This window comes from Rhynchophorus ferrugineus, unplaced genomic scaffold (assembly GCF_030347505.1).
Source record: "Rhynchophorus ferrugineus isolate W39M unplaced genomic scaffold, kcgeb_rfMv2 rfM8, whole genome shotgun sequence".
NCBI lineage: Eukaryota > Metazoa > Arthropoda > Insecta > Coleoptera > Curculionidae > Rhynchophorus > Rhynchophorus ferrugineus.
In genome coordinates, this window is record NW_027472587.1 from 20,464,760 (window position 1) to 20,491,829 (window position 27,070).

The window sequence follows — 27,070 nt, forward strand, 5'->3', positions numbered from 1 at the left end:
TTAAACTTTTTTGAGGGTTTTGTTAAGGTTTTTGTAAAACGTATTTCTTTTCAAATGAACTAACTTATGAGATAAGAAATGGGACGTTGGACATTTCTTTCCAGCTGCAGAACTACTAACACTTCTCACTGTTAACATAGAATTTGTCATTTATTTATCATATTTGCCACTTGTGATATATACAATTTTTGTTTATTTAGATTATCGATCATATTAATTTCACCCGTACAATATCAAAATAAACTGACATTTTAAATACGTAATATCTTGAAATACGTATGGAATTCATAAAACAAAAGCAACATGTGTCAATCATTTATTAGACAACTACAAACTGCATGTGTGCTATTGTTTTGTCGCGTTCTTGTATCGGAACTATGTGGGGACCTTTAGTAAGCAAATAATAGCAGTATCTTTGTAATATTTACACGATTACTTTGACTAACAGTCTTGAATTGTAAAAGCTGTAGATTTTTTAAAAATTACTAGTTGTAATGAGAAATTGTCTGGTGTGCTAAAGTTTTGTCGCGAAGCTAGGAATGATCTCAAGACTAAATTTTGAATCTAAAACATTTATTGTGGCAAACGGTACAAAAAGTATAGCTACATTCGGCTCTACGAGCATTTCTCCACGTTCAACCAGACGTCTCCTTCCACCGTGGTGATGAACGACGGTTTCTTCATCCTCAAGGGGAAGTACGTGTTCTTGTTGAGGGTGACTTTGAAGGTGCGGATCATCGTGGCCAGGCCCACCTTGCTCTGCATCATGCCGAACCTCAGACCTGGAAACGGCAACGTGTTAGTTAGAGGGGAAGGATCTCCTTCCGCGTATGTCCCGATTCAGAACGATGAGGTAAAGCCAGAAGACGAACAGTCCGAAGAAAAGGGTGAACCGAAACGTGTACTCCACTGTTCTCGACATGGGTGATCTTGCGAGACTGTTTCGATGACTGCAAAGATGGTCACGAACTTAGATAACAGGAAACAATGATGTCAGTAAACAAAAGACGATTTAAGGTTTTATCGTAGTTTGTTCACCTAATAGTATAGGATTATATTTATATGATTTTTGGTAAATTAGTGGAAAAATTCTTTCAAATAGAATGTCGTTCTTTTGGTCTTGTTTTAAACATTTGGTCTTGTTGTCTACTTGTACATCCAAAGAAGGCACATTTTTGTTGATAGTTTTTATTTATTTAATTTATAGTTCAAAGTTCTTTTGTACGCACGTCATATAAACTTGTGACAAACGTGGCAATGTTGCCGCATCAACTCTTAGTTTTAGTTCAGTATGACTTTGACTTACAACAAAATTCTAATCTAAATAAAATAATTGAACAAATATGTTAAAAATATAATTTATTTTAACATTATATTTCATCTAAAAACTACAGCTAATTATACAGTTACAATAGTTTATAGGTTTGAGTTATAACTTCTTATCAGTATTGCTTTCAAGACTGCAAGAATTTTGTATACGTCTGACAACCGGACGACTTTGACAGGCTCATTCGTCTACGTGTTCGAACTAATCAGACAGCCCTATGTCTCTTTTTAACTAGAATCATCTTGACTAAACATCTTGATGACGCGTGTACAAAAAAACTTTGAATATAATATATATCATATATTTAATCTTTGGATGTACATTGTCGGAATAAACAGAGATTTTTCCTGTTTAGAAGTCCATATGTGTAGCTACTATCATGATTATTACTTTGTTTTCAAGATTTTAGGGGATAGCGATGAACTCATGGGGTTGCCTCTTTAGTCTCTCTGTAGGTTTGTTTCTTCAAATTATTTTTTAATGATAGATGTACAGAGTTTCTTGGTGCTCATTTTATGTTCCTGCTTTTATATCAACATTCTCGTGTCTGTTGTTAATTTTTAACCGGTTTGTTATTGGATGTATCGTCAATACAGTCGTCAATATTTGTTTTAATAGAGATATATCCTTATTGGAGATAAAATGGAGATATCTAGAGAAACAAACAATTGTACAAATATTAAGAACCGAAGATATCAAAGCTTGAAACGTCTTGCTGACATCTACTGCATGAAAATTACGTTCTAGTTTTCACAATATTTTGTCACTGGATTTAAGATCTGGATATTTGTACCGCATCGTCTTCATAAATTCATAAAACAACCTCAAACTTACCCAAACACATGCGCGGTCCTTCTCCAAATGGCATATACGTATAATCCCGGATGTTCTTCTTATTTTCTTGGCTGAAACGCGTGGGATCGAACTTCTCCGGATTGGGAAAGTATTCCGGATCCTTGTGGAGGCCCCAGGTGGAGATCAAGACTGCTGTTCCCTTCTTGATGGTGACTTTGGTGTCGGGAATGGTGTAGTCTTTGGTGCACACGCGGGGTAGGAGGGCGACTGGTGGATATTTTCTCATAGTTTCTATAAATGACAGATTGAGTGATAGTTTTCTTGTGGGAGGAAATACAACATTCTTGTGGGAGGCATACAACAAATTAACTGAGAAGTTCCCAGCCTGACATAGATGGCAGAATTAAAATGTATATTTTTTTTAGTTAGCCCTAGCCCTCAAAAGATGCGTGCATAAATTTAACAGCTATCGAATCATAATTTTTGTGAATTATAGCATTTTGAGTGAAGCAACTTTTGTTATTGTGAAGAAAATGGATAAAAAGGAATTTCGCGTGTTGATAAAATATTGCTTCTTGATCGATCGTGATTGACAAATCGTACTACAAAAATGGCATCGAAAAGTTAGAGGATCGCTATAGTCAGTGTATCACTCTTGAAGGTAATTATGTTGAATAAAAAAAACTAATTTTGCAAAAAAATGTGTTTTACCATGGTAGGCTGGGGACTTTTCAATTGACCTGTTACAGACAAAACAATATGAAGACCCAGCAATGTAGCACGTTGTATTGTATTTTGGTAACACTGATTCCGTTTAATAATAAGACACTTGTGTAATGTTCAGTTCTGCTTTACATTATGGAGGAGGTTCTGTTAGGATTTAGGTAGCAATTTCGTGGTATTCAATTGATCTTCTCGTTCACATCATACAGCGAATATATATCTCGACATCCCCAAAGATGAAGTTCTTACTATGACCAACATATTGCTACCAAAAACTGTCATATTCCAAGATGTGATATGCCTGTAGGTAGATGTGCCTATATATACTGGCAAAATGGTTCAGTCTTGGTTGAAGAAGTATCAGAACGTCATCAAATATCCCTGGCCGCAATCGCCAGACCTCAAAAACCCTTTATCAGAATAATAATAAAATGAAGCCATTATGGGGAGCTTTAGAGCAGAGAATTGTGCAGTTTAAAGCAGTTGGCAGATGTTCTGGGACAATATTGGGAGGACATTCCATCGGAAACTTATTTTTTATACATATTTTAAAGTCTCTTTTTACCAACGACGGTTCAAAAGGACTTCACCTACAGTTTAACGTGGGCTCCGAACCACCATCCTCGGCATGAAGCCTACCGATTGGCGAGTGACCAAGTTAGAAGTCGTCCAATCTTACCCAGCTTGGTTACTGGCGTGACTGAGATTATTTTCCTCGTCGGATTTTGCACTCTTACCTAAAGATAATCACAAGTATTAAATAATTACAAATATAGCGACCTTGCCCCAACAGGATTCAAACCCGCGACTATCGCAACAGTAGGAGGACTTCCTGTTGCCTTTACCACTGCGCCAACCAAACCGGCGTTGGAAACTATTGAGGTACTTTACAGGTACTTTAATTGTCGCTGCTTTAAAAGCCAATGGTGACTTAATATCTTATTAATAAAGAAATATTTTATACATGTCTGGTGTTCATATTATTTTGTCCATTTTGTGTAGATTGTTACCCATTATAACGCTCTCGGTATATTTCAGATCAAGCATTGCCTCGTAGGTCATGACACCATCGTATTTGGCAAGAACTTCGTTCACTTCTTGTCGAACTTTCTCCTGGATGTCTTCGTTCTGGGCCAGCTCCAGTAAGGCGTAGGTCATTGTGGTGGCCGATGTTTCGAATCTAGTGTAGATAATAAAGATGTACTATGATGGTGTTGAGATATTTTACAGTTCCAGCTTACCCGGCGATGAAGAATAACAAACACTGGGCTGTGACGTCTTCATCGGTCATACTCTCTGTTTGATTTAGTTTGTGACCTTGCTGGGGTACCGAATCGTCCTCGCTCACGGCTCCTTGATTTTTCAGCTGTATCATCAGTTGTAGGAAGTCTTTCCTGTATAAAATTGTGATGTGCATTGAGACCAAGAAGACAAATAAAGTTTAAGAAGATATTACGTGATGCAAACATTTATGTGATATACGATGGTCACTATTTATACTTCGGGAATAGGAAGAAATCAAATAGTTAAGCTATGAATATATTTTTATTGTTTTTCAAAGTACTCGCCACGGCCATACACTTTTACATACGCTTAAACCAATTTTCAAAGCATTTATTCCATTCCGAATGAGGTATCTTCATAACATGATTTTTGAATGCTTTAGTAGCTTTTTTAGGCGATGAAAATCGTTGACCACGCAGTTTATTCTTCACGGATGGGAATAAAAAGAAGTCATCAGGTGCCAAATCGGGGCTGTACGGTGGATGATGCATCAATTCGGTGTTTTGAGTGCTCAAATAGTCTCTTGTTTGAGTCGATGTGTGAGAGCTCGCATTGTCATGATGAAGAACGATCCGGCGTCTCTTGTTTGTTTTCCTCATTTTAGCCGAAGACTTCTGGCAAATAAATGGTTGTGCACCAAACAAAATTTACTGTTCTACTATCCTTTAGAGGCACTGTTGCAAAATGACCAGTTTTTCCGAAGAAACAGGCTGCCATTTTGCACGAAGTGCCTCCTGGGCGAACAACTTTTGTTGGATTTGGTTCATCTTGAAATACTCATAACTTGTGATGGAACCATCAGATGAACTCACATGACAACAGTGTTGTAAATTCCGAAATAGAAATAGTGATCCTCGTATATATATATATATATATATATATATATATATATATATATATATATATATATATATATATATATATATATATTTATAGATAGATAGATATACGTATAAGTATGTATTCCTTTTGTGTTAAATTTGCTGCAAAATGAAAAGAACAAAGATTGTATTTTAAAATAAAAAAATGTTTCCTGTCTGAGACAATGTAAGCTTCCTAAGTATTTCGATAATTTTTCCAGAAAAATACAGTGAACACGCACAATTTTTTCGGTAGTTTGGACGTTTTAAAAGCTCCAAGATGTATGTTGAAGACTATATTCATCCCTCAATACGTTGGAACGATTGAAACGTCAATAATATCCAGCAGATAAACGTGATCTGTCATCTTGTGATCGAAGAACTTTCAGAATGGCATTCTATTGTTGGCTATATATTCTATTGTCTATATTCTATATTCTATTGTCTCCATATTCACCAGACCTAGCCACGTTTGATTTTTTTTCGTTAGCATTAAAATATGACGACAGAAGGGTAGGGAAACACTGGACAAAATACTGATGCAGAGTTCTTACCTGGTCACCTTATTTTCGCTCCTATATTTCATGGTGTCCACCACCACGTTCTTAAAGAACTCCTCAGTTTCCACATGTTTCTTCTGAGCCTGTCCCGGGCGTAAGAACATCCTCATCAGCAAACTGGGCGGTTTCGCAGGGCTCTCGAAGATCCTCCTGCCGTATTTCAAGAACTCTGAGTCCGGATCCTTCATCGAGTTACATTCCAAACCGAAGCCGCACGATCCTAAGTGGATTTCGCGACGTCATTCGGGTCTATGCGGGATTTTTCGCGGATACTCACCGATCACGTCCGTGGTGAAGCGTTCCAAGGTCTCCTTGACCTTGAGGACGGAATCTGAGTCGGCGATTTTGCCTACCAAGTCTTCCAGGCCGGCGGTCTTGGCCGCCATAAGTTCGAACATCATCTTCATCTTGCCGGAAGTGAAGGTGGGGGTTAGTTTCTTGCGGGTGTTTCTCCAATCTTCACCTGTGGATTTTTATTTATATTAACATCAGAAATTAATTACAATTATTTGTAAATAAATGGTTTATTGTGCAAAATTGTATGAACGCACATGCAATGCACGATATTTGTTTGTTAATAAGGCGTTGATCCATCATTTCCTCTTGAGACAATTTTAATTCTTCTCGGAATAGATTCGTAAAGTGTCCGAACATTTTCCAACGGAATGTGGTTCCATTCTTGTTTCAAAATATGCTATGGTTTAACGAATATTGCAGTTATTATTTAATGTTAACCAAATAAAATCAATTTTTCTACCGTAAATATTGATACTAACACTTCAGTTGTGGTCAACTGGTTCAGTTTTTTGAAGAAGATAATGTTAAGAGGCTGGCCTATAATAATTCTCAGATATTTGAGTTGGTTTAAGTAATTTGGACATAATGTGTTTTTGATCGCAAATTGTTTCAACCAAATTTCAGTTATTATCTCAGTAGCAGTCTATTATTTGTCAGAAATGACGTTATATTCGTTTTTCTCACCTTAATATTGATAAAGTGTCGAGGTTTCGACTAATTCTGACACCAAATGGTTTTTCATATTTTTTCCATATATATACTCAGGAAAAATCTCGAATTTTGCTCATTTTCAGTCTTTTTATTATAATTTAAGTTCAAACAAAGATACATCGATAAAAACATCGACGTATATGTAAAATTGGATGCTTCATATGGTGGTGTCATTATTTTTTCGGTATATGTTATACGTAAGAAGATATAGGCACAATATATTTTTGGTAGAAAATTTTTTAAATCACATATTTTCGATTATCTTGGAAACAATAAGTCCAACACCAAAAATGATGTTTCCATCGTTTTTTTTCATCGAATTTTTTATAGTATATCATGTCTTAAAGCCATTTGGAGACCTAACATTTTTTTACATTTTTTCCATATATATACTCAGGAAAAATCTCAAATTTTGCTCATTTTCGGACTTTTTATTATAGTTTAAGTTCAAACAAAGATACACCGATAAAAACATCGACGTATATGTAATATTGGATGCTTAATATGGTGGTGTCATTATTTTTTCGATATATGTTATACGTAAGAAGATATAGGCACAATATATTTTTGGTAGAAAATTTTTTAAACCACATATTTTCGATTATCTTGGAAACAATAAGTCCAACACCAAAAATGATGTTTCCATCGTTTTTTTTCATCGAATTTTTTATAGTATATCATGTCTTAAAGCCATTTGGAGACCTAACATTTTTTTACATTTTTTCCATATATATACTCAGGAAAAATCTCAAATTTTGCTCATTTTCGGACTTTTTATTATAGTTTAAGTTCAAACAAAGATACACCGATAAAAACATCGACGTATATGTAATATTGGATGCTTAATATGGTGGTGTCATTATTTTTTCGATATATGTTATACGTAAGAAGATATAGGCACAATATATTTTTGGTAGAAAATTTTTTAAACCACATATTTTCGATTATCTTGGAAACAATTAGTCCAACACCAAAAATGATGTTTCCATCGTTTTTTTTCATCGAATTTTTTTATAGTATATCATGTCTTAAAGCCATTTGGAGACCTAACATTTTTTTACATTTTTTCCATATATATACTCAGGAAAAATCTCAAATTTTGCTCATTTTCGGACTTTTTATTATAGTTTAAGTTCAAACAAAGATACACCGATAAAAACATCGACGTATATGTAAAATTGGATGCTTAATATGGTGGTGTCATTATTTTTTCGATATATGTTATACGTAAGAAGATATAGGCACAATATATTTTTGGTAGAAAATTTTTTAAATCACATATTTTCGATTATCTTGGAAACAATAAGTCCAACACCAAAAATGATGTTTCCATCGTTTTTTTCATCGAATTTTTTATAGTATATCATGTCTTAAAGCCATTTGGAGACCTAACATTTTTTTACATTTTTTCCATATATATACTCAGGAAAAATCTCAAATTTTGCTCATTTTCGGACTTTTTATTATAGTTTAAGTTCAAACAAAGATACACCGATAAAAACATCGACGTATATGTAATATTGGATGCTTAATATGGTGGTGTCATTATTTTTTCGATATATGTTATACGTAAGAAGATATAGGCACAATATATTTTTGGTAGAAAATTTTTTAAACCACATATTTTCGATTATCTTGGAAACAATTAGTCCAACACCAAAAATGATGTTTCCATCGTTTTTTTCATCGAATTTTTTATAGTATATCATGTTTTAAAGCCATTTGGCGACCTGACATTTTTTTACATTTTTTCCATATATATACTCAGGAAAAATCTCAAATTTTGCTCATTTTCAGTCTTTTTATTATAATTTAAGTTCAAACAAAGATACACCGATAAAAACAGCGACGTATATGTAAAATTGGATGCTTAATATGGTGGTCTCATTATTTTTTCGATATATGTTATACGTAAGAAGATATAGGCACAATATGTTTTTGGTAGAAAATTTTTTAAATCACATATTTTCGATTATCTTGGAAACAATTAGTCCAACACCAAAAATGATGTTTCCATCGTTTTTTTCATCGAATTTTTTATAGTATATCATGTTTTAAAGCCATTTGGAGACCTGACATTTTTTTACATTTTTTCCATATATATACTCAGGAAAAATCTCAAATTTTGCTCATTTTCAGTCTTTTTATTGTAATTTAAGTTCAAACAGAGATACGCCGATAAAACCAGCGACGTATATGTAAAATTGGATGCTTAATATGGTGGTCTCATTATTTTTTCGATATATGTTATACGTAAGAAGATATAGGCACAATATATTTTTGGTAGAAAATTTTTTAAATCACATATTTTCGATTATCTTGGAAACAATAAGTCCAACACCAAAAATGATGTTTCCATCGTTTTTTTTCATCGAATTTTTTATAGTATATCATGTCTTAAAGCCATTTGGAGACCTAACATTTTTTTACATTTTTTCCATATATATACTCAGGAAAAATCTCAAATTTTGCTCATTTTCAGTCTTTTTATTGTAATTTAAGTTCAAACAGAGATACGCCGATAAAACCGTCAACGTATATGTAAAATTGGATGCTTAATATGGTGGTGTCATTATTTTTTCGATATATGTTATACGTAAGAAGATATAGGCACAATATATTTTTGGTAGAAAATTTTTTAAATCACATATTTTCGATTATCTTGGAAACAATAAGCCCAACACCGAAAATGATGTTTCCATCGTTTTTTTCATCGAATTTTTTATAGTATATTATGTTTTAAAGCCATTTGGAGACCTAACATTTTTTTACTTTTTTTTCCATATATATACTCATGAAAAATCTCAAATTTTGCTCATTTTCAGTCTTTTTATTATAATTTAAGTTCAAACAAAGATACACCGATAAAAACATCGACGTATATGTAAAATTGGATGCTTAATATGGTGGTGTCATTATTTTTTCGATATATGTTATACGTAAGAAGATATAGGCACAATATATTTTTGGTAGAAAATTTTTTAAACCACATATTTTCGATTATATTGTAAACAACTTGTCCAACACCAAAACTGACGTTTCCATCTTTATTTGCATCGCATTTTTTATAAAATATCATGTTTTAAAGCCATTTGGAGATCTAAACTTATTTCGTATTTTTCACACTCAGTTTTCGCCGGATTTCTTCTTTATAGCCCGATTTAACTAAAAATATTCTACTGAAATATTAACTACTGTTATTTTTATGTAATTTTAATATAAAAAAGGCAGTTTAAAGTTTAAATATTAACGCGAATTCATTTCATTGCAATATAAACGCTGATAAATATTTATAAATATCAGCCAATTTGTTTCTCAAGAGTATTTTTATAGATCTCAAACATATCCACTCTAATGTTAAGTGTGTTTTAAATAAGTGTGGGAACAATATAATATATAGCATTATATTTGGACTGTACACTTACTATTACGACAATCATGCAATGTAAATAATTATATTCAAAAGTTTCCACAATAATATTTTGGTGCCGCCCGCAAAATTAATTCACATTTCCATGTGGTGAATAATATGTATAGTTTGATCAAAGTTATTTTGTATATACGTCATTTAAATTTGTGACATCAAAACGTCGCAATGTTGTCGCATCAACTCTGAGTTTTAGTTCTGTTTGGCTTTGACATACAACAAAATTCTAATCTAAGTAAAATAATTGAACAAAAATGCTATCAAATATAGTCTGTTTTAACATTATTTTACATCTAAAAGTTACAGTTAATTATACAGCCACATTAGTTTATAGGTTAGAGTTATAACCTCCTCTCACAATTGTTTTTAAGAATTTTGTATACGTCTGACAACCGGACGACTTTGACAGTCTAGTTCGGTTACACGTTCGAACTTATGAGGCAGCATTGTGTCTCTTTTTAACAAGAATTAAATAAGAAGGAAAATATTGTCTGATTCTACGTATGTACAAAAGAACTTTGAATAAATTATAGATAATTTGTCTCAAATGCTTACCTTCCAAGTGGAAAAGGCCCTTCACAAAGATGGTTTTCTTCGAGAAGTTGGGAAAATGAGCGGTGAAATGATCGAAATCCTTCAGCAGTATCAGCTTGATGATCTCAGGGTCTACAGGCGTGAAGATCGCCCCAGTAAATGCGTATACGCCTCCGTACCTAACTCCCATGCGTCGAAAATGTTGGTAAAAATCGTAAAATAGTTCCGCATTGTTCTTGACGTTTGTCATAGACAACTGAAGATCTCCGTAGATGAAATGGGAATTGAGTTGCGGTACTCCGTTGCGTCTCCAGTAAGATTGCTTCCATTTAGCGTAGAGGTAATATGCCGCTAGCACGGCAATGATAACGACGAAAAACATTTTGTGATTTTGACTAGTCTAGATTTTCGTGCGTAGTTAGTTATATATATCTAATTCAGTTTAGTATAATGATCGTGTTTGATTATCTTGTAGAATGACAGGGACGTACTCATTCATGTTTAGATATAACATAGTACATAAAATTTTCGAAGTTTATTTACTATTTCTTCAAAAAATGTATGCTATTTCAAATAATTAAATAAGCCATCCAAGATAATTTCAGTAATGTTCGAACCAGAGAAGAGATAATGGAAAATGGCGAATTATTCAATCGTAAATTTGGACTCAATATATTTCATCTCCCATAAAAATACATTATTTAAAAAATTTAACTAAAATTAAGTCAGCAAATGTTCTGTAATTATCAAGACCGAAAACAATTATACCAATTTATAGTAAAACAAGTTACAAACAGTTAATATATCTAATAGAAACTGTAATAATATATTCAGGAACGTACCAGAATATTATAATTTAAATTAAATCAGCAAACTGGAGACAAGTTCAGTGATATATAATATTATTTATGAATATATCTCCAGTATTCTTATTGTAGAAACAAAGTATGGTTTTAAAGTAAATTTTTACTATTCCTTCGGAAAATATAAGCAATTTAAAATAATTAAATCAGCAATTTGAGAGGATTTCGCTTATGCTCGGGTCAGATAAAATATATAATGAATAATCGCATGTTATAGAATAGTAAATTTGTCCTCAATATACTTCAACTCATAAAAATACATTATTTCAAAAATTTAATTAAAATTAAATCAGCATATCTTCTGTGATTATCAAAATCAATATTAATTTATGGTAAACTAAGTTACAAAGAGTCAGTATAACTTTAAGTTAAATTGCGGCGATACATCCAGGAATATATACAAACTAAAATAATTTGTATCAATGCGGCAATGTAGAAAGAAGCTATATTTTACTTATTTTAAAAGCAAAAATCAGTTAATACCGATCTGGCTGGTACATTTTCGCAGCCAGTCCTTCTATGAAATCTTTAAGTTCATAAATATTATAATATAATCTATATGCATATAGTTGGTCAAAAACTGGTAACTTTTATTTGTTATAAAACTATATATTAACATATAATAACGTAGTATTATTTAACAATAGTCATGATAGTCAATAAGATGCAATAATAATATGTATTTAAGTATAAACAGCAATTCGTCATTCTATTGTTTTCGCTGATAAGATACCGTGAACTTGATGAAACATATTAATAATATTTGGTACTGTATTATTACGAATGAGTGTTTACGTTTAAAATACAATTTTGTGCAATCAGGTCCTTCAGAATTTATCTCATTTAAATGTTGAGTAGAAACAAAGTAAAATAGTTTATATTAAATCAGTACACTGAGATATCGTCGCAACATACCAGGTACATAAATGTACATACCAAACAAAATATACTTACTCATGCTCCCATATGCTTGCAAAGCGATAAATGTTAAATTGACAATTTCATAATACTCTAGATAGAGAATAAATATTGGAAAATGCTATATGCTTTACTCCTTATAAAAACGATTTAATTCTAATTTATGTTAAATCAGCAAACTTAGGAATATTGGTAAAATGAGAGTTACAAGCTCTCATATATAATATATCTGTCTTTATATCGTATATTTCCAATAGAAATCGCTTTAGCATCTTCAGTAATGTTCATAACTTAAAAGAGTTAAATTAAATCAGTAAAGTAAGCGAACTCAGTAATGTTTTGATGCGATAATAAATCATTGAAATGCCAATAAAAATGATAGATCGATAAAATCTAATAGAAATTCCTCTGCTATTTTCAATAATGAACAAAAATTGAAATACTTGGTATTAAATCAGCAAACTGAGAGGCAGTTCTTTAATACTCAAGATGCATAAGTCAAGAGGGAACGCCTTTGTGCTCTATGTGATATAGTTTCACTGATAATATCTCTAATATTTATAGAAACTGTGTATAATATAAACTAATTGAAATTAAGTCAGCAAACTGACGTACAGAATTCAAGTTAGGAAAATTCTAACAAGTCGAGTGTTACGAATTATGAGGGTTAGGATCTAAATAATTCTGTAGTAGAAACGATTGCGCTATCCAGAAGACTATAGGAATCTATAAAATAGTTAAATTTAAGTCAGTAATATAGTCAGTATATAGAGCGAAGTTTAGTCGAATTTGAAATTGAGGAGAAAACTAGAGTTAAAACTAGCTTTGAACTATGAGTAATTATCCCTTTACTTCCAAGAATGTACACAATCTGAAATAGTAAACATTAAATCAGTAATTGAGAAAAGTTCGGCAATGTTTAAGATATATTATTTAAGATTTTTATCTTAATTTATTTAGAAATATGTGTTATAAACCATAAGTATATCTATAAATAGGTACAGTACAAGATAATTAATATTAAGTCAGCATATTTAAGTATTAATTTTGGATTTAATATATTTCTTGAAAGGGAGCTCAGTAATACTTAAAATTTTTAAATATATCTTCAGTATTCTTATTGTAGAAGCAACACATGTTTTTGAAGTAATTTTTTATTATTTCTTAAAAAATATAAGAAATATAAAATAATTAAATCAGCAATACAAGCGGATTTCATTAATATTCGGGTCAGATAATATATTATGAATAATCACTGGTTATAAAAAGCAAGTTTGAAAAAACGGACTTTGAAACTAAAATACTAAAAAAGTTGAATCAGTAATTGAGAAAAGTTCAGCAATGTTTAAGATATATTATTTAAAATTTTTATCTTAATTTATTTAGAAATATGTGTTATAAACCATAAGTATATCTATAAATAGGTACAGTACAAGATAATTAATATTAAGTCAGCATATTTAAGTATTAACTTTGGATTTAATATATTTCTTGAAGGGGAGCTCAGTAATACTTAGAATTTTTAAATATATCTTCAGTATTCTTATTGTAGAAGCAACACATGTTTTTGAAGTAATTTTTTACTATTTCTTAAAAAATATAAGAAATATAAAATAATTAAATCAGCAATACAAGAGGATTTCATTAATATTCGGGTCAGATAATATATTATGAATAATCACTGGTTATAAAAAGCAAGTTTGAAAAAACGGACTTTGAAACTATAATACTAAAAAAGTTGAATCAGTAATTGAGAAAAGTTCAGCAATGTTTAAGATATATTATTTAAAATTTTTATCTTAATTTATTTAGAAATATGTGTTATAAACCATAAGTATATCTATAAATAGGTACAGTACAAGATAATTAATATTAAGTCAGCATATTTAAGTATTAACTTTGGATTTAATATATTTCTTGAAGGGGAGCTCAGTAATACTTAGAATTTTTAAATATATCTTCAGTATTCTTATTGTAGAAGCAACACATGTTTTTGAAGTAATTTTTTACTATTTCTTAAAAAATATAAGAAATATAAAATAATTAAATCAGCAATACAAGCGGATTTCATTAATATTCGGGTCAGATAATATATTATGAATAATCACTGGTTATAAAAAGCAAGTTTGAAAAAACGGACTTTGAAACTAAAATACTAAAAAAGTTGAATCAGTAATTGAGAAAAGTTCAGCAATGTTTAAGATATATTATTTAAAATTTTTATCTTAATTTATTTAGAAATATGTGTTATAAAGCATAAGTATATCTATAAATAGGTACAGTACAAGATAATTAATATTAAGTCAGCATATTTAAGTATTAACTTTGGATTTAATATATTTCTTGAAGGGGAGCTCAGTAATACTTAGAATTTTTAAATATATCTTCAGTATTCTTATTGTAGAAGCAACACATGTTTTTGAAGTAATTTTTTACTATTTCTTAAAAAATATAAGAAATATAAAATAATTAAATCAGCAATACAAGAGGATTTCATTAATATTCGGGTCAGATAATATATTATGAATAATCACTGGTTATAAAAAGCAAGTTTGAAAAAACGGACTTTGAAACTAAAATACTAAAAAAGTTGAATCAGTAATTGAGAAAAGTTCAGCAATGTTTAAGATATATTATTTAAAATTTTTATCTTAATTTATTTAGAAATATGTGTTATAAACCATAAGTATATCTATAAATAGGTACAGTACAAGATAATTAATATTAAGTCAGCATATTTAAGTATTAACTTTGGATTTAATATATTTCTTGAAGGGGAGCTCAGTAATACTTAGAATTTTTAAATATATCTTCAGTATTCTTATTGTAGAAGCAACACATGTTTTTGAAGTAATTTTTTACTATTTCTTAAAAAATATAAGAAATATAAAATAATTAAATCAGCAATACAAGCGGATTTCATTAATATTCGGGTCAGATAATATATTATGAATAATCACTGGTTATAAAAAGCAAGTTTGAAAAAACGGACTTTGAAACTAAAATACTAAAAAAGTTGAATCAGTAATTGAGAAAAGTTCAGCAATGTTTAAGATATATTATTTAAAATTTTTATCTTAATTTATTTAGAAATATGTGTTATAAACCATAAGTATATCTATAAATAGGTACAGTACAAGATAATTAATATTAAGTCAGCATATTTAAGTATTAACTTTGGATTTAATATATTTCTTGAAGGGGAGCTCAGTAATACTTAGAATTTTTAAATATATCTTCAGTATTCTTATTGTAGAAGCAACACATGTTTTTGAAGTAATTTTTTACTATTTATTAAAAAATATAAGAAATATAAAATAATTAAATCAGCAATACAAGCGGATTTCATTAATATTCGGGTCAGATAATATATTATGAATAATCACTGGTTATAAAAAGCAAGTTTGAAAAAACGGACTTTGAAACTAAAATACTAAAAAGTTGAATCAGTAATTGAGAAAAGTTCAGCAATGTTTAAGATATATTATTTAAAATTTTTATCTTAATTTATTTAGAAATATGTGTTATAAACCATAAGTATATCTATAAATAGGTACAGTACAAGATAATTAATATTAAGTCAGCATATTTAAGTATTAACTTTGGATTTAATATATTTCTTGAAGGGGAGCTCAGTAATACTTAGAATTTTTAAATATATCTTCAGTATTCTTATTGTAGAAGCAACACATGTTTTTGAAGTAATTTTTTACTATTTCTTAAAAAATATAAGAAATATAAAATAATTAAATCAGCAATACAAGAGGATTTCATTAATATTCGGGTCAGATAATATATAATGTATAATCACTGGTTATAAAACAGCAAGTTTGAAAAAACGGACTTTGAAACTAAAATACTAAAAAGTTGAATCAGTAATTGAGAAAAGTTCAGCAATGTTTAAGATATATTATTTAAAATTTTTATCTTAATTTATTTAGAAATATGTGTTATAAACCATAAGTATATCTATAAATAGGTACAGTACAAGATAATTAATATTAAGTCAGCATATTTAAGTATTAACTTTGGATTTAATATATTTCTTGAAGGGGAGCTCAGTAATACTTAGAATTTTTAAATATATCTTCAGTATTCTTATTGTAGAAGCAACACATGTTTTTGAAGTAATTTTTTACTATTTCTTAAAAAATATAAGAAATATAAAATAATTAAATCAGCAATACAAGAGGATTTCATTAATATTCGGGTCAGATAATATATAATGAATAATCACTGGTTATAAAAAGCAAGTTTGAAAAAACGGACTTTGAAACTAAAATACTAAAAAGTTGAATCAGTAATTGAGAAAAGTTCAGCAATGTTTAAGATATATTATTTAAAATTTTTATCTTAATTTATTTAGAAATATGTGTTATAAACCATAAGTATATCTATAAATAGGTACAGTACAAGATAATTAATATTAAGTCAGCATATTTAAGTATTAACTTTGGATTTAATATATTTCTTGAAGGGGAGCTCAGTAATACTTAGAATTTTTAAATATATCTTCACTATTCTTATTGTAGTAACAACACATGTTTTTGAAGTAACTTTTTATTATTTCTTAAAAAATATAGGAAATATAAAATAATTAAATCAGCAATACAAGAGGATTTCATTAATATTCGGGTCAGATAATATATAATGAATAATCACTGGTTATAAAACAGCAAGTTTGAAAAAACAGAACTTGAAACTAAAATACTAAGAAGTTGAATCAGTAATTGAGAAAAGTTCAGCAATGTTTAAGATATATTATTTAAGATTTTTATCTTAATTTATTTAGAAATATGTGTTATAAACCATAAGTATATCTATAAATAGGTACAGTACAAGATAATTAATATTAAGTCAGCATATTTAAGTATTAACTTTGGATTTAATATGATATTTCTCAATTTCTTTTTTACGAAATAAATTCGCCGGAAAAATTGTTTTAAGTCAGACACCTAACGTTTCTGGTGCTTGCGTTGCATCAAGGCAGTTCTAATTTCACTAGATTTCCTCGATTCCTTATTATTGTTTTTTTTTTCATTCCCCGGAGGGTGGGGAAAGGAGCGATCGGCGGTCGGTCTCGATATACGTGACATTGATGGAATTGTCAAAATTACGGGGAGAGTCTGTGCCGCACAATTTGCGGTTAATTGGTATGCAGACGTGCGACCTAACAATGGACAGATCCGTATCTCGGTGGGGGGTGCCAGCGTGAAGGGGGTGAACCGTTGGGGACGACGACAGCGGCTTTAAAAAAGGCCCGACGCATTGTTCTCCTGTTTTTAGGGGGTGGCCGACGGGGAGAAAATTAGAATCGTTGTTTGGTTTATTGTGGCCGTAATTATTGGTCTCCGTATACACATGTTACTGAAGCGATCGCGGTGCTCTCAGATCGAGTTTTAATGGATGTTATTGCGGAGGGACGGTGTAGTGTAATACGCCGGCGATCACAAATTTTCTCAACCCTCTTACCCCCGCACGCTTTGTGTTTAAACATTTATATAAATAAAATAATCGAACGAGGCTATGTCTGGTGAATACGCGGTATTATTGAAAAATCTCTTTGTTGTTTTTTTGTTTCATTCAAGTTGTGGACTCTACTTGATAGAGATAGCCAATAGAGATTATTTCCATTTTTTGTTGATGGAATGTGCCGTGAAAAGTAAGAAAGGAAAGAAAATATGAAGAACAGCAAAGTATTTTTGGGATTTCTGGTGAAATGTATTTCATACCACCCTCAGGGACTCCAAGAGCCGTTTATGGGGACGCACTTTGTTAATAGGTTTACGTCTAAGTAGCTGGTGATTTTTTTGTCGTTATTGCATCTTCTGTTTTATTCACAAAGCACATGGTACACATAATGCAACAGTTATTAAATATAACCGCTTGTCCATCTCAAATTCAATCTTCTCATTCATATACGAGGACGATTGAGAGTCAAATGTCATACTAGTTCGAACCGATTATCAATGCTATAAAAACGTCAACAGGACTACATTTTAATATCATGAGAATTGTACATTGTTATTTACAAGCACACGTCTCCATCTACGAAAAAAGCAACATTTAAATGCATTTCTTTCACCTCTTACCCCCGCACGCTTTGTGTTTAAACATTTATATAAATAAAATAATCGAACGAGGCTATGTCTGGTGAATACGCTGTATTATTGAAAAATCTCTTTGTTGTTTTTTTGTTTCATTCAAGTTGTGGACTCTACTTGATAGAGATAGCCAATAGAGATTATTTCCATTTTTTGTTGATGGACTGTGCCGTGAAAAGTAAGAAAGGAAAGAAAATATGAAGAACAGCAAAGTATTTTTGGGATTTCTGGTGAAATGTGTTTCATACCACCCTCAGGGACTCCAAGAGCTGTTTATGGGGACGCACTTTGTTAATAGGTTTACATCTAAGTAGCTGGTGATTTTTTTTGTCGTTATTGCATCTTCTGTTTTATTCACAAAGCACATGGTACACATAATGCAACAGTTATTAAATATAACCGCTTGTCCATCTCAAATTCAATCTTCTCATTCATATACGAGGACGGTTGAGAGTCGAATGTCATACTAGTTCGAACCGATTATCAATGCTATAAAAACGTCAACAGGACTACATTTTAATATCGTGAGAATTGTACATTGTTATTTACAAGCACACGTCTCCATCTACGAAAAAAAGCCACATTTAAATGCATTTCTTTCACCAGAGATTAAGAAATCAGGTGGTATAAAAGGGTAATAAGGAGGTAATTTGTTATTTGTATTTGTGTTTGTATTTGGTAGTTTGTATTTTGTAATGTGTATCTTGTAATTCCTGTTTTGAATATTAAATAAGAATGGTTAAAATTAGCGTTGAGAACTATCGACTGAAAACAGTCGAAACAGTCGATAGTCAAAAAACTAGCGACTTAAAATAGTAATTGTGTAGTGTAGCGCAAGCAGGTGTAGTGTTATATATCATATATATGTCCTAGTTTTATTGTGTCCACTCTAGGGATCGACCAGTTTTGCTATTTTGGTTTATTTAATGTTTGAACCGCCTTCCAAGAAGAATAATCGCCTGTTCAGCTCTTGTGAGTTTCAGAAAGCACTGGATTTTTCGTAAGTTATTGACCAAATTGATTTAGTACAGTTTTATCAGCTGGTGCTTTGTTTTTTTTGTCATTTGTTGTTCTACGGTTTGTTGCTAGAGCTCTCTAATTTCTCTCGGGTACTTTATCCCTGGTGTTTTGTATGTTGGTTCCATATCCAATTCAGTTTGTAGGAATCTTCGCCTGGCGTGGATTGAGAGTTTACTTTTTCTGCAGAGGAATGGGAAAATAAGACTATACATGCCATTGCCCTTGCAGATAATGTGCTGTATTGGAACCAGCGGTTGAACTGGAGACTGAGGCATGATACCTTCTGGAGTCAGGGGATAGGAACTTTATCTATTTGGAGACGGTAGACGCGGAACTCCTTGCGGTGGAACAGAATAGCCCGAGTTTTGCTCATTCGCATAAAATGCTGTGTGGGAATGTTTGTGGAGTGGGAAATCAGCCACGTACAGGTTGAAAAGGGCAGGGGCTAGTGAGCACCTTGAGGGACTCCTGCAGAAATCTGTTTTCGGGAGGAGACTGCGTCACCGATCTTCATTTGAAATGACCTACCGTCCAACTAGGAATCTATCCGGGCGAGATTAGGGCATTTGGTAGACCAAGCTTTTTAGTTTTGAAAATTAAACCGTCATGCCAAAATTGGTCGAAAGCTTTGTAAACATCTCAAAAGATGGCTCCAGTTTTTCGACCGTTGGTGTCTGGTGGCTGGTGTATTGTTGCTGCGACACGAGCCGCTTGATGAGGGCTTGAGTGCTTGGCACGGAAAGCGAATTTGTGTAGTATCGCTTTTTCAGCAAGTTTGTTAGATCGAGACGTCGTTGTGATGGTCTTTTATAGCCGGAAACCGCATGGTACCAATCCACCAGCGTTGCCAACCTTTGAATTTGACGTAAGTGATTACGTAGTGGCCTAAAGGGTAGTGGCGGTGGTTACAAGTTGTTTTCGGTGGAACATATAGATTAAAATGATCTTCCATATCCGTCCTGAATTGCTGTCATTGCGTCTGATGTGCGGGATGTTAAGATACCGCGAACTATATACCTCAAGGTTGAAGCGTCGTGGAAGCACCCAAGGAATTTCTACCATAGCCATCCGCCGTCATCTTCTCCGAGGTTCATCACCTTCGCAATTTAATTGAAAAACAAAGGCGATCGCTCGGACCATCTCTCTCTCTCTCTCTCTCGTCCCCTCGGTCGCTCTGCCGTCTTTTTAATTGTTTGATTTATAGCGCGGGTCGCTCTATTATGTCCGCCGTTCCGGCACGGACTTCCACGGACCCGAGCGCGATTTATTGTTGGCGCATAAATCTCCGGCCGCGTCTATTCGGCTTTTTTTATCGGTACGCATCGGCCCTAACGACTCACTTTTAATGAGATCGTATATTTTCTATGCCGGGCCCGGCGCGGTTCGGCTTTTCGATAGGTTCTCGCCGGTTCTGATTGCTTTCCAGTCCGGCCGAGTGGACTTTTTAATAATCGCCCGTAATTACGTTCGTAATTAACCGATGATTAGTGGAGAAGGGCTCGGTTTTTTCGGGGTTGTGATGAAATGGCGGAGGATCTCGAATTATTGAAAATAACTTAATATCTTCCGTATATAAAAAAAACCTAACGATTGTTAGTTTCCAGAACTGTAAGGGTAAATTCATAAGGACATTTGATTTATTCCGACCTCGAATATAATTCACTTATTAGTTTCAAGAACAGTAAGCTCAAATTCATAAAGATATTTGATTCATGTCAACCTCCAACATTATTAGGAATATGTTGTAATGAAATGGCTGAGAATTCGGGAACATTTAACAATAACTTAATTTCTTTCATATAATATACCTAACGATTATTAGTTTCAACAACAGTAAGGATAAATTCATAAAAATGTTCGATTCATGTCAACCTCGAACATTGTTAAGAATATATTGTGATGAAATGATGAATGGCACTTTTTTAATTTTTAGTGTAAGTGAAACGTGACGTTGCTTTTTTTCAGTCAATCATCTATCCGAACGTATTGAGTTTGACTCATTGAATACAGTATTTTATATACTCTTGAATTATGAAGAGAAATAGAAACTATTTCTTTATAATTGTTCTTATATTATTGATTTTGATAACAATTTGTTCTACTTATAGTCTAAGTTCCTGATGAAAACGGTATTCTAATGGTATCTGACGAGAAATATCTAGTTTTTATTTTGTAATGAAATGGCGAAGGATTCCTACACAAAAAATAATTTGATATTTCCCGTATAAAATCATAAATCGTATTCCTTAAATTGTCATAAGTGTCAGATATACTGACAATGACATATTGTATACATGGATATAGCTTTATAGCCTTTATATAATATTCGATTCATTCAAATAAGTTAGTTATATATCAGAATTTACTGAATTCGACACACTGAAAGTGTGACTGCATTATTTTATACGTTTTGGTTTTGGATCTTGAAGGGAAATATGAACTATATATTTAAATTGTTCTTAGATTATTGATTTTTTTACTCTTTGTGATACCACAATCTGCCCTATGGGCAATAAGTATTTCTTATGTCTATATTATATATACATGGCATGTAGAAAATCACTTCATTTAAGTGAGCTCCTGTATAAAATATTACCTTAATTAATTAGTCTTATTCTAAAGTCTACATATGTCCAGTAATCAGATCAGGTGGTGTTAAACGTTTTAGTCTACGCACTTCACTATCACGTCGCATATTTAGCTGATTAGCGAGTATATTGGGATGCACTGACACTCTTTCGAAGTACTTCACACAAACACGTTGAATTACACTCGTTATAGGTCCAAGAGGAATATCGCGTTGTATCACTTTATTTGAAATATAGTACGGAGCATCAACAATGGCACGTAACAATTTATTTTGAAACCGTTGAATGATGGATATGTTAGATTTGCTAGCGGTGCCCCATAGTTGGATTCCATATGCCCAAATGGGCTTGACTCATACAGCAATACCTTGTTATCTAATGATAACCTGGATTTGCGCCCGATGAGCCAATACATTTGATATAATTTTAGTCCCAGTTGTTTCCGTTTAGAGAGTATGTGCTTCGTCCAGGTTAGGCGTCGATCAAAGTCCATACCAAGATATTTAACATGCTCTGCTTGGGGGAGTTGATGATCATTGATATTCACTAGTGGACATGTTCTTCTACGCAGGGTAAACGTTACGTGGGTGGATTTTGTTTCATTGGATTTAATGCGCCATATCTTCAACTATAAATGTGTTTGCTTCAGGTGGGTTTTTTAAGATTATTGATTTTTGATTTTGAATATCATATGTTCTAACTGTAGCGTAAGTATCTGATGAAAAACGAATTTTAAAGATATATGGCGAATAATATATCATTTTTATTTTGTGATGAATTGGGACGATATCTTAAAAATTGGCAATAATCATTAGTTTTAAGAACATTAACAATAACATCATATATATGAGCTTTGTGTGTATAATAGTGTGATATTGTATTCATTTTAAATTCGAATACTTAATATTGTGATGAAACGGTGTATCACATTATCATATTTCTCGTGAATAAATTAGTATTGATGATGCTCGTCTCGTTATCTGACACATTTTATAAATTTTATTCTTTGAATTTTGAATATAAATGTGAACTGTTTTTTTTATGTTACTTAGTTTATTGAGTTAAACAAAATATGTTCTATTTGTGGCTTAAATATATGATGGAAAACGAATTTTAGAGGTATCTGACTGAAATTATACAATTTTTATATTGTGATGAAATGGTGAAGGATTAATTAAAATTAAAAAAAAATGTTATCCGTATGAAATTGTAATGCTCGTTGATTTTAGAAGCACTACAGGTTTAGTATTCTGTGGTAATATGGTATTCGATTCTTTGAAGTTTCGAATTGAGATAGTCGTATATTGTGATGAAATGGCGAAGGAACATTTTCATTAATAAATTAGAAAATCGATAGTAACTCCCAGACGCCGTGCGTTCTTTTTTTTATTTGTACGGAAAGCGTTCGTCCGACACAAAATAAATAAATAAACGACGGAGAGCCGAACACCGATCGAGGGCAACAGGTAATAGCGTGAAACGAAGCTATCAATCAAAGGTCGAAACGTTGAAAATTGCGGCCGGTCTAGGGACGGCGCTCATCGATCACATTTTGTCATGAAAATTGAGGCACTTTTTTATATGTCCCGTATATGCTCGACGATGATGATTTAGAAGTCTACCCAGAACGATTAGCCTTCCACTAATCCTTGGACGGTTTCCATCGGATCTCGTCTGAGTACGAGATTTCCGATTAATACTTTTTTTTAAAGATATATAAAATGAGGATATCAATGAATCATGGAAAATACTTGTAGGATACGTATTGAAAATACTAGTTAACATTTGTTTAAAATATTTTCTCAATAATTAAAACAACAACATGTAATATGACAACTGATAACTAATTTTCTAATTGTACCTTAATTATTGTCGTAAATATTATAACAAAAAAATCTATAAAATAAGTCCAGGATAGTAGTTACATGTTACAATTTTGATTGCGAAACCTCCTTTTCTTTTTATGTATTTTTATAGGTGCTTAATTGGACCCTATCCATAGGATATGTAGCCAGTAGCTTTGCAATCCTGCTTAGTTTTTTCATCCACCAGAACAAACAACACCTAATTATTATCTTTCTATTATTATATTTCCCCCTTCTGGATGTTGAACACAAGTAATGGTTTTAAAAAGAGTGACATTTGCCGACATAACATTTTATCGAGAATATCCTTTAAATTTGCATTGGCAGCTACTTTAGGCAATACATAAAAAATTCTAGAGAATGCCTTCGAAAACATATGAATTTAAAAAAGTTCCTGGCATCGCAAGACAACATAAATTCTGTATCGGTATCGCTTTCCCGTATATATATATATATATATATATATATATATATATATATATATATATATATATATATATATATATATATATATATATATATATATATATAAATGTTCTAATATTCCTTTGTATTTTATTTTTTATATATATGTAGGAACGGTTATGGAAGGCATGGATGATAATGTAACACGGCTGTTGTAGATTGGTTGCCAGTTACCACATCGCTTGTAAAGAAATTTCGGAAGTTATCCAAACCTCCTTCTGAACATCTTCTTCATAGTTGGCTCCTGGTGATCTTTGAGACAAAAAATTGTTAATAATGAGGCTTTTGAATGCTGAGACGAAGTGGTCAGGCGTCAAAGAAACCTCTCTAATCCCCTAGCTTCTATTTCCAAAAAAAAAATTCCAAACTATCCTGCTGAAATGGCCTAATCGTTACGAATTTTCGCTTCTGTAGTGCTATGTATGTACTATTTATTCTATTTACTTCTTTAGAAGCAGAAACTACTTTGTATAAATGCTGGGCTTTTTGGAGTTAACATAAGTTGTCGAGTAACACTAACTGCAGATAGTATCCGACCTCTAGATTCTATAAAATAAAAATTATAAAAATTAACAAAATAATTACTTGTACTTTTAGGTGTTGTATGGTCTGGCTCTTGACTGCCTGAAGTTGAAGGCACATATTCCTCTATTTCTATATGATCTATATAGAGACATAAGAGAGCCCCTTAAGTTTATCATTGTTTAACTTATCAAGCCATTTCTGGCCTAAAATAAAACTCTTGGGAAAACGATGCATTCTGTTAGAATCACAAAACATTGAAATATTAAAACATTGACATAAAAAATTAACACATTAAAAACGAGTCTGTATATTTTGTGGTTAGAACCTTCACTTGACAAACCCTACGTCATATTTTATGACATGTATAATTCAAATCGTGCCCATTTAAGTTTCCATTCTATATTTCAATGTTTTGTGCATATATGGCAACTGTAACAACAAAATTAATATATTTTAGTTTTAAACCATTTTTTTATTACTCTTCGTTAGTCCACAATCTGCCCTATTGGCAATAAGTATTTCTTATGTCTATATTATATATACATGGCATGTAGAAAATCACTTCATTAAGTAAACTTCTGTATAAAATATTATCTTAATTAATTAGTCTTATTCTAAAGTCTATATATCTCCAGTAATCAGATCAGGTGGTGTTAAACGTTTTAGTCTATGCACTTCACTATCACGTGGCATATTTAGCTGATTAGCGAGTACATTGGGATGCACTGACACTCTTTCGAAGTACTTCACACAAACACGTTGAATTACACTCGTTATAGGTTCTAGAGGAATATCGCGTTGTATCACTTTATTTGAAATATAGTACGGAGCATCAACAATGGCACGCAACACCTTATTTTGGAACCGTTGAATGATGGATATATTAGATTTGCTAGCGGTACCCCATAGTTGGATTCCATATGCCCAAATAGGCTTGAGTATAGACTCATACAGCAATACCTTTTATTTAATGATAACTTGGATTTGCGCCCGATGAGTCAATACATTTGATATAATTTTAGTCCCAGTTGTTTCCGTTTAGAGAGTATGTGCTTCGTCCAGGTTAGGCGTCGATCAAAGTCCATACCAAGATATTTAACATGCTCTGGTTGGGGGAGTTGACGATGATTGATATTCACTAGTGCAGGGTAAACGTTATATGCGTGGATATTGTTTCATTGGTTTTAATGCGGCATGTCTTCAACCATAATTGTATTTGCTCCAGGTGGGTTTGTAGGTTTATTGATGCTGTGACTGGATCTTCATGGGATGCTAAGATTGCTGTATCGTCTGCATATCTTGCCACAGTAGTTATTTTTGTGGTGAGCAGATCAGCCGTATACAGAGGATCCAGTACTGGGGACCCAGTACAGTACCTTACAGAACTCCTGAATATATGGGATTTAATTCGGTATGTTCATTGCCTTAGTTTTGAAACATAAACAAATATATATCTGTGGCTATAAATATTATTGATATGGGAACATTATGTATTTTATTTATGGGTTACAAGAATTTTAAACCCATTCGATGAAAAATGATGCTATTAAATATAAATTTACGAATGATGTGAATAATTAATAACTATTATATAAAGTTCATTGTTACGTAAATAATGAGTTAATGATTATAATGTTATTATAATGAGCTTATGATAAATATCTGGTTATTTTGACTTAGTTTTAGTTTAATCATTTAGTTATATAGTGATGATGAGGTCAACGTTAGACGTATTTATTTTTTGGAAAGAATCGATTTTTACTAAACCGATTACAGGGATTCGAGAGAAAGATAAATATTGGGGACGTAACGAGAATGGACGTACAAATTCGAGGCGTTTGGCGTTCAGGTTTTATCGCTTCTTGTCCATCTAGAGCCGACAAACTATCGTCGAGATGTTATTACCGACATGGGGCGTATGACTTGACCGAAATTGCATTCGGTAACTGGTAATCACTCGTAGCAGAAAACTGAAAATGTTATAGCTTCGTCGCCTGGATCGAGATCAGTAATAATAGGAATTTGGAGGCAAGAAACTAGACGCTTCAGGCTTATTTTATTTTTTTCCTTATCAAGACATTCTCGATATGCTTTAAGTAGATTTAAGTTGATTAGAATTAGTTGAAGAACTAATTCTAATCAAACTAAAATAAACTAAACTAAAACTAAAAATGAACTAAAATTAGTAGAAGAAAGTGGAAGAA

The 27,070-nt window shown here is 31.9% G+C and overlaps 1 protein-coding gene across 1 annotated transcript; it reads right to left on the reverse strand.

Moving 5' to 3' along the window:
- Positions 1–556: 556 nt before the first annotated feature.
- LOC143201717 (cytochrome P450 6k1) lies at positions 557–10,933 on the reverse strand. The gene is made up of 7 exons (XM_076412949.1): positions 10,540–10,933; positions 5,827–6,012; positions 5,544–5,769; positions 4,087–4,239; positions 3,856–4,025; positions 2,162–2,413; positions 557–782 (listed from the first exon to the last, which is right to left on the reverse strand). The coding sequence occupies exons 1-7, from the start codon at positions 10,898–10,900 to the stop codon at positions 616–618; spliced, it is 1,515 nt and encodes a 504-aa protein (XP_076269064.1). The 5' UTR covers positions 10,901–10,933; the 3' UTR covers positions 557–615.
- Between the last annotated feature and the right edge of the window lie 16,137 nt (positions 10,934–27,070).